General features: G+C 39.3%; 1 protein-coding gene across 1 annotated transcript; it reads left to right on the top strand.

Moving 5' to 3' along the window:
• Positions 1-93: 93 nt before the first annotated feature.
• Positions 94-9271, top strand: xiap (X-linked inhibitor of apoptosis). Its single transcript, XM_077577085.1, has 8 exons — positions 94-252; positions 533-671; positions 2135-2394; positions 2468-3026; positions 4965-5064; positions 5150-5228; positions 7587-7626; positions 8639-9271. Exons 3-8 carry the CDS (start codon positions 2155-2157, stop codon positions 8830-8832), a joined length of 1212 nt encoding a protein of 403 aa, XP_077433211.1. The 5' UTR covers positions 94-252; positions 533-671; positions 2135-2154; the 3' UTR covers positions 8833-9271.
• The last annotated feature ends 204 nt before the right edge of the window (positions 9272-9475 follow it).

Here is a 9475-nt window from a genome sequence, read left to right as displayed (position 1 = left end):
TCTGAGTTTTTTTTCAGTTCCTGAGATACCAGGTTCACAAGCATGACAATTTTTTTGTTTTATTCAGGGTTGGGGAATCCAGGTCCAGAGAGAACAAACCCTGAAACAGTTTGACTTTAGCCACATATGCTTCTACTCAACAGGTGCTTCTATGAGTTCGTTTACCTGCCAGTTAAGTAGAAACACCTGTGGCTAAAGCCAATCTGTCGCAGGGTTTTTAGTTTCTGGACCTGGATTCTCCATTGCAGTTGAGTAAGTATACTTGTGCTTTGATCTTTGCTGCACTTTTAGTTCGTAGTTTTAGACAGGTAGTACGTACTACTTGTAACCACAAATTTGGGCTTCTTGTGTTACGTAAAGGCTTTGCGGTAAAGCCGAAATTGAAATAAAAATAACATGCCTCTCTGTTAACCAACATTTTCAGTTGAGAAAAAAAGTCTCAAGCGAGCATTTTTGTTTTGCCTCTCTTGATTCCCTTTCATTCCTTGATTCCCTTTCATTCCTTGATGGGTCACATGGGATGCGCATAAAGTGTTGCGCAACAGACGTCCTTTATGACACCTACTTCCGGAAAGAGTCGTGTCATACGATACACTTTTATGTCACTACTGGGAAGAACTCTACAGTGAAGTTGAAGGTGGATTGAAGCGTGAGGAACCGGACAAATAAAGGTAAGAACTTACATTTTAAACTCTAGCAAACAAAAGTGAAACTAAACGCATGTAGAATAGCTCAGATATTTAGGCTAGCTACGTGTTTACAGCTAGCACAAAGCTTTTTTGCAAAATTACATTTCGCTGTTCCATTACAATTCGGGTCAGAGTCCTAAACAGAATGCCTGCGTTTTATGTTTTCGTAATACGTAAAACCATCGACCACATGCTGTGTTTGTTTGCTTGTTTTTTGTTTTTATTTGTTCATTTTCCTTTCGGACAAGCAGAGACAATTTGCTACATTCACTTTTCACATACAATTTATACCCGAAAAGAATTACCGTTGCCAGAATGCAATAGGACGCAGATCATCAAAGTGGTGAGGAGGAGCGGTTACTTCCTCAAACGACCAGAGACGAGCGTGACTGCGAGCTTGTTGAAAGCCGCGTGAGTTGTGTTCTGATGTTGTGGTCAGAATTATTGTATTTTATTTTTTGGGGAGGGTGTGGAATTCTTGGTGGCCGCTGCACGAAATGATAGCTATGACGTGTTGCGCTCTTCTTTGGAATGAAATAAAACAGCTAGATGGACGGTTGCTTAAAAAAATCAAAACATTAAAGAGGTTACAATTTTTTGTTGAGTAGCAACATAGTTTATCTCATGATAAATCACAACATTATGCAGTGCAGTTTTACATAACAGAGTCCAAACTTGAGCAACAATAATCCACTTTTTTTTCTCTTGTAGTGTCTTCTACATATTAAACAAAACTATTAATGTTACTAGTCTGTGTTGCTAGGTGGCAGCGTGATACACCCTGTTCTGTTGTGTGTACTGAGCCTGCAGGCAAACTTGCCTTGCCCATCCCTCACACATACGGACTTGTCATGTCCCAACATCTTTGCGCATGTACACTTCTTGGACTACAGTATATACTACACACCACTAGACCTAGGCCAGTATCAGATTCTGAGCAGGTCTAAAATGTATTGATTGAAATGTTAGTGTAAAGAACTTTTTTTTTTTTTAATTCAGCACAATCTATTTTCAGATGACAATAGAATATTTGATACATCTCCGCTGAGCAAAAATGCGTCTCTCTAGCGACAACAGTCAAAAAGAGGAAACATTCCCACCATCAAAATCAGTGCTGGTGGAAGCATGCTGCAGAACAAGCGCAACCAACTAGCACTAGAGAATGGATTGTCACGATCAAAGTACTGAGAAGTTGAGAACAGTCCCACTCCACAACGGGTCCACGTGAAGGACAAAACAGTGTGACAAGAAAAATCCTGAAGACGACTGCCAACTTACTGCGCCATTTTGCAAAACAATGGTTATGGTTAACCGTTATGCCATACTTTCCATCTTTGGGTTGTGAAAAATAGGGAGATTTTTTTTCATCATTAAGGGTGAATGGGAAGGTCACGATCATTCATTTAATTTTGTCTGTTTTCTCCTTCTCTACTATCTTGGAATAGATCCCCTGCCTGCTGCCATCATGTCCGACCTCAGAGAAGATGGCGGACTAGAAAGTGATTGCAGGGTTGACTTCTCCCTAATGAACAACCGTCTCCATTCATTCAACGGCTCCAATCTGGCTGAGCAGGTGCCCGCAGAGCGACTCGCCCGAGCCGGATTCTACTACACCGGCTACAGCGATCGCGTCCGTTGTTTCAGCTGTAAGGTGACGGTGGAAAACTGGTGCAGGGGAGACACACCTGTAGAGAGGCATAAGGAGGTAAGATGGCATGGAATATGGAAACACACACCTTTCTTGTTATCTGCCTAAACATATTTTATCTGAATTTTAGCTTTCTCCGGTGTGCAAGTTCCTCAGCTGCACCCATCGCACCGATTTCCAGCACAGTTCACAGTTGACCGGCTCCAGATACAATGAAGAAGCCGAAGACATGGAATATCGTTTGAGAACAGGGGAGGTGGTTGATGAATCCACCTACCCAATTGTCCCTCATATGAGGAGGGAGGAGGCCAGACGTCAGACCTTCTCCTCTTGGCCACCCACTGTTCCTGTGACGCCAAGAGATCTGGCTCAAGCTGGCCTTTACTACGTAGGACAGGGTGATCGGGTTCAGTGCTTTTGCTGCGGTGGCATGCTAGGTGGCTGGGAAGTAGGAGACACAGCCTGGGGTGAGCATGGCAAACATTTTCCCTACTGCTTCTTCATCCTTGGCCATGATGTGGGCAACATCCCATCCGAGGGAGGTACGGGAGAGGAGGATCGTAGCGGTCCACCTCAAGTAAACATTCCCGTCCCCATGGGAAGTTTCGAAGAGAGGCTGCGCAGCTTTGCAGGGATCCAGCACCCAGTAGACCATGCTCGACTTGCAAGGGCTGGCTTCTACAGCACAGGTGTGTATGCACCTGATTGGAACATCAATTAACACATGTACAATGGAACCTCCTAAATCAAACATAATCTGTTATGTTATTCGGTTGAATTCAATGATCTTGTTTCTTGTTAATTTGCTATGCCACATTAGCATCACCAGGGTTCCAGATGTCGCTGAACAATTTTGGAAAATACAGTGGAACCTCAGAGTTAGAACGTCTCGGAACTTGTACAATTCGGACTTCAACCAAAAAAATCTGAGTAAAAAATGCCTCTGAGTTTAAACTCATTTTCGGAAGCAAAGCAAGCTAAACTGAGCATACCTTGAAAAAGGGTAAACGAGTGAAGTCGAGTAATGCCGAATGCTCACGTTAGTTGTAGTTGAGACAATGCACTGCTCATTTCCAGTCAGATCGTGAATACTCCCGGAGGTGCTCCATACTCGCGAGTGCATTTTGATTTATCCACGACAATTTTCTTCGCCATGGGCCCAAGAAAACCAGCAAAGAAAAACATACAGTGCTATGAACCGCAGTGGAATTAGGAAGGAGATTATCACGCAGTTGTAACTACTGTGACTACTTCTGTAAATACTGGCACGAGGACCCCCCTTAGCTGTACAACAACGTGCCTGACGTTAAACAGCACACGCAAGGACCTTTTAGTAGTCTTAACAATATGCCCAATGTAAAATACACAAACTCAGCACTGAACTAAAGCTAGCATTAACATAGCATTTATCATCCACTGATGCCATCACACCACAACAGGTAAGGTATAGTATTTTTATTGTTTAAATACTCTACTGTAAATGTAAAAAAAAAATATATGCCCAGAAATTAAAATAGGAATTTTCTGTTTTTGGATCTTGGGAACTGATTAATTGCATTTTCATAATTTCCTTGGGGAAAAAAATGTTTCGGCGGTTGAACAATTCGGACTTCGCGGGAATGAATTATGTACAAATTCTGAGGTACCACTGTAAATCTAATTGCAATTTTTTTCCCTCCTTTATGTGTTTTTCAACAAACACAAGCAATTAACTAATCTTAAATCTAATTAACAATCAGATCTATTATACATAAAACATTCTAATATAATGGAAGATGAAGCATTCGTTAATATGAATGTTTATCTACTACGATTACAAGAGTAAACTTAATACTTTGGCACGCAGTCTTGTAAGCATTTACCATGACAACAAAATTCTGTCACACAAGTGTGGCGTTAAAAATCACAAATACAACAATACAGCATATACAACAATAATGCAAATAAATCTGGGGCTTTACCTCTTCAACATATCCAACTTTGTTTCTTGAAACATTATAAATAAACATGTGGCCTGCAATTTTTAAACACTTAACTTGCCATCATAAAAATAATGTACACAACGCTGGCGTTGGGCCAAAACCTCCCATGTCCCAAATCGGTAAATCTAATATTTTCTCACAAATCTATACAGTTAGCCAGTCCACACGTGTGGGTGTTATTTTCTACAAAAGTGTTCAAAATGTGTCCGCGGGCTCCCGGCCTTAATGGGTTAAATGAGGAGTAGCATCATTTTGTCTGTCTTCAATTTCATTCATGTGATAGGATGACAACATTTAGTGTACACAAAAACTGTGTACATAGCTTCAAAATTTGTTTCATTGCCAGATATTTTGAATGGTATTTTATTTTCCTCTGGATATTTTTTTCTGATTTTGATTAGATAAAAATAATAAATCCAAACTATATTGACTGATATTAAATACTTATATCGCGATACACTTTTCAGCAATATCGACCAATTCAACAATCATCTAACTTAACCAGAAATATTTGCTTTTTGGTTGAACTCCAAATTGTTCCAAGTGGGGGCCATTGTTCCTTTTGGGGTTTCCATTGGATTAACTTTTATTGTCATGATATTCTGAATGAACTCTTAATTATTTTGGGTGTGTGCTTGTGTGTAGGGACAGGAGACAAGGTGATGTGCTTTCGTTGTGGTGGAGGACTAAAAGGCTGGCAGCCCGATGAAGACCCATGGGAAGAACATGCCAAAAGTTATCCTGGGTAACAATAAAAATTGTATCATACATGCATATCACATAACGTTGGTGTTCAAACATGGCTCAAGATGTTCTAAATTCTCAACTAGATGCAGCTTCTTGTTAGCAGAAAAAGGACAAGAATTTCTCAACACCATCCAGCTACAAGATCCTCAACGAAATGAAGCTGTAAGATTACAATTTTTACATTTTTTGCCACTCAAATTTGGTAAATTTCATGTAATACAATAGAACTCAAAATTGTGACGTTTCCCAAAAGGTCCACCAATTTGTAAACCGACCAAACTTTTTGTTAAAAAATATGCCTCATAAGTGACAGAAAAACATACTGGCTTATTTTTACACTTGTATAACATTTAAGATTTTTTATTATTCTATTATTTCTATTTTTATTGTTTGAAAAAAATGCAAATCAATATGAGGTCAATCGGGTACCTGGCCTGAATAGATTATATTCTTTCAGGTTCAACCATGGATTGTTTTTTCTTGACCACACGCTCAATTGCTTTGAGTCTGTTAAACACACTGAAGACATTTGGTTTTCAGATCAAAAGATGAATATATCTTTTATTTCATGGTATGTACATTTTGATGTTTTAAACAGCTCGGGATAGGGCACCTTTTTTTAACTACTGTAGAGCTGATAATTTTTTTAAAATCAGACTAATCACACCTTAGAATTTTGATTAATCACCTAATTAAAAAAGCTTTTTACCAACTTTTTTTGCCCGCCAAATGTTATGAGAACATCGTCAACATTTTTTGATCCACTGCACAATCTCATCCTCCCCTTATTCTACTCAGTTATTTACTTGCATAATTTAAAATGGGGAAAGAATGACCCCAATAGTTTGACATGAACAAATATTCTGAATGTAAAATGACAACATTTATTAAATGTTTTACTTTAATGCATGTAGCATGTTTATTGCTCAAACACAACCTGTGCTCCCTTTAATATAACCATCCGCTGTGAGCTAAAAGATCACATGCGGTCAAAGTTGATAGTGTGATTAATTTGCGTTAATACATGATTAATGCGATAATATTTTGTGATTAATTAATTAGGTAACGCTTTAACTTTGACATCGCTAGTTTGAACCCACCCATATTTAAAGTGAGCAATAGTATTAAGTATTGGAACAGACATTAACTTAGTGATTAACACGTAATATTTGGCGACATAACCCTTACTTGTAATAACTGCATCAAGCCTGTGACCCATTAAATTTCACCAGACCTTTGCATTTTTTCATTAGAAATGTTTTTCAGGCCTTTATTGCAGCCTCTTTTAGTTTGTTTGTTTCTAGAGGTTTCTCTCTTCAGTCTCCTCTGCAGGAGGTAAAATCCATCTCTTGGGTTAAGGTCCGGTCATTGATTTGGCCAGTTTGAAACCCCCTACTTTTTCACCCCCTGATGAAAGTCCTTTGTTGTGTTGGCAGTGCATCATTGTCTTTTTACATAATGTGAAGCGTCTCCCGATTAGTTAGGATGCAGACAAAATGGCTTTGTAAAATTCAGAATTAATTCTGCTGCTACCATCATGAGTTTTATCAGCAATATTGACTAGTGAGCCCATTCCAGAAGCAGGCATGAAAGCTCAAGCTACGACATTACCTCCACCACGGACCCTTTCTTTTTCCATACTTGAGGCCCACCCTTTTAATTGACACAAAATTTGCAAATCACATTTCTTATTGCAGTAATTTGAACTCATAAATAAACAACCAATCCTTGGCTGATGATTAATTAGGAGAAGATTTGTAAGCAGGATCTTATATTAATTAGAATTGGATGATATAAATACTTCAGTTTGCATTTTTTTACCCATGCGGACTACCAGCTCAGTGAGCTAGTGTTAGTGTCTGCCCTGAGACTGTGAGGTTGTGGGTTCAATCCCTGGCCGGGGTCATACCAAAGACTATAAAAATGGGACCCATTGCCGCCCTGCTTGACACTCAGCATTAAGGGTTGGTATTGGGGGGTTAGATCACCAAATGGTTCCCGAGCGCAGCCCCTGCTGCTGCTCACCGCTCCCTCGGGGGATGGGTCAAATGCGGAGAACAAAGTTCGCCCCACTTAGGTGGGTGTGACAATCAGTGGTACTTTAACTTTGCCAGAGCCAGTCACATCAAGAAACATTTTTGGCAAGTTAATCTAGTTACTGAGTTGTGGAAAATGGTGTACAGTGTTCCCTCGCTATAACGTAGTTCACGTTTCACAGCCTCTGCCCTAAAATGTATAAAGGTTTGAACATTGAGAATGTTTAAAGAAGAGTGAAATGTAAGAACATGTTCATGCCTGTCTGAGAAAAGGTTATAAAGTGGGGGGTGTTACAGCCTTAAAACATAATAAATGTAAACAAAAATAAAGTTGACTACTTTGCCGATTTTCACCAATTGCAGGTATTTTTGCAACGTAACGAGGGAACACTATTGGAAAGCTATAATATAAAAATATATGCAGTGTATATAATCAGAAGTGTTTTTTTTTTCATTTTCTAACTATGCACGTGTTTATTTTCAGACCTCAAGTCATCAAAATGGATTTACGCCATCCAGAAATGGTAAATATATGTGTGCACTAGGTTTCATCCATACCTCCATCCATCAATCTTCTGTACATCTTATTCAGTTTAGTTAGGATCACTGGAAGCCGGCTCTTATTCTGATTTTGGCTGAAATGCAGACTCTGCCCATGCTGGACCAATCACTAGTTAACCACAGGGCGCACGAAAAAGACCCAATGAGTCCATGCTGTCTGAACAGAAGTTAGGCAGTTGTACCACTACTCCATTAGTTTAGAGTCCATTGGCGCCAAACTCCGGTCCTGGAGGGCTGTAGTCCTGCAGGTTTTGGAGGTTTCCCTCTTCCAACACAAGCTGATTCCAATCAGCAGGATCGTTATCAGGCTTATGCAGAGTTTGCTGATGAGCTGATCATATATCAGCTGTGTTGGAGAATGGAAATATCCAACACCTGCAGGAGAACTAAGGCCCGCCAGGACCGGAGTTTGACACCTATGGTTTAGACCAGAGGTGGGCATCAAGGGCCGCAGTCCTGCAGGTTTTGCGTGTTGCCCTTCTCCAACACAGCTGATATATGATCAGCTCATCAGCAAGCTCTGCATAAGCCTGATAATGATCCTGTTGATTGGAATCAGCTTGTGTTGGAAGTGAGAAACCTACAAAACCTGCAGGACTCCGGCCCTCGAGGACCGAGATTGCCCACCTCTGGTTTAGACTGACAGAGGATGGCAGAAAGTGGAGTGGAAATGGCAGGAAATCCTCAATACTGTATCACAATATTATGTCAACATTAACAATGGATGTCGCTGTACAATGAATTTGCAATGATCAATATAATGGAATTTAATTAAATACAGTAGGTAAACTTTGAAAAACATCTTATTCAAATAGGACTGTGTACAAATTAACCGAATGTTATTTTTTTTGGTAATAAAATAAAAAGTGGCAATAACAAAAAAAGAGCAAAACAAAATGCTTTCAAGATTGCTGTAAAATCATGTTCTGATAATGAGTAAACATTGTCTTATGTGTGTTTTCTTTTGTCTTTCAGATGACGACCCAATGGAAACGCTACGGAAACTGCAGAGGGAAAAACAGTGCAAAGTGTGTATGGACAAAGATACTTGCGTTGTTTTCATCCCGTGCGGTCACCTGGCCACCTGTGAGGAATGTTCACAGACGCTTATCAAATGTCCAATTTGTTGTGGGGCCATTACACAGAAGGTCAAGACGTACATAGCTTAAAAATGCTTTTTCTAATCAAACTTTCTGTGCTGATGTCTAACAATCCCTGATTTTGTATTTTAATATTAAGTGTAGATAGCCTGTAATATTGCAAATGACTGTATGGCAACGACGGCCTGGCTATTGAAAAGCTAATCAAAAGTATATTATAAACCTTTTTTAATAGGTTTTAATAGGGGGCTAGTTAAGAAACACTAAAGTATTTTATCCTATTTTTCATTCCAGAGGTGCCTTTGGCTAAGTTTGCTTTTTATTTGATGTGCTTGGAGCAGCCCAAATGACTTGTAGTGGGGGATATCCTGTATTTGATTTCATGCTTGTTACCTTTTACTTTTGTTAATAAATACCTAGACATTTTGAACAGTTATTTGATCAATACATAAAATATATATGTGATGTGAAATCAGTTCCAGCAATAAAATGCACAAATTGGTCATAATGTTGTAATGCCTATTTATACACAAGCACAGCAAATGACTATCAAGTTAAAATATGCATTAGATTTCTGCTACATAATTCGAAATGGTTTATTTAACTTGAGTTTATAAAGGGAGAGCGCAAAAGAACTTATGTCGATCAAGTACAGTACTACACGTGATTCTGACGTGCAATACTGAGCAGTGGCCACTGGGTGTCGAATCGT

The sequence above is a fragment of the Vanacampus margaritifer genome, chromosome 10, assembly GCF_051991255.1.
Source record: "Vanacampus margaritifer isolate UIUO_Vmar chromosome 10, RoL_Vmar_1.0, whole genome shotgun sequence".
NCBI classification, from domain to species: domain Eukaryota; kingdom Metazoa; phylum Chordata; class Actinopteri; order Syngnathiformes; family Syngnathidae; genus Vanacampus; species Vanacampus margaritifer.
Note: the sequence above shows the minus strand (reverse complement) of the source record. Positions and strands in the feature narration are given on the sequence as shown.

What these genes read in the sequence shown, in the direction of transcription:
- xiap (XM_077577085.1), top strand. Translation starts at nt 2,155, where the DNA reads ATGTCCGACCTCAGAGAAGATGGCGGACTAGAAAGTGATTGCAGGGTT. An exon ending in GGCTGGCTTCTACAGCACAG is followed by an intron (nt 3,027 to 4,964) that starts GTGTGTATGCAC and finishes GCTTGTGTGTAG; the next exon opens with GGACAGGAGACAAGGTGATG. An exon ending in ATTTACGCCATCCAGAAATG is followed by an intron (nt 7,627 to 8,638) that starts GTAAATATATGT and finishes TTTGTCTTTCAG; the next exon opens with ATGACGACCCAATGGAAACG.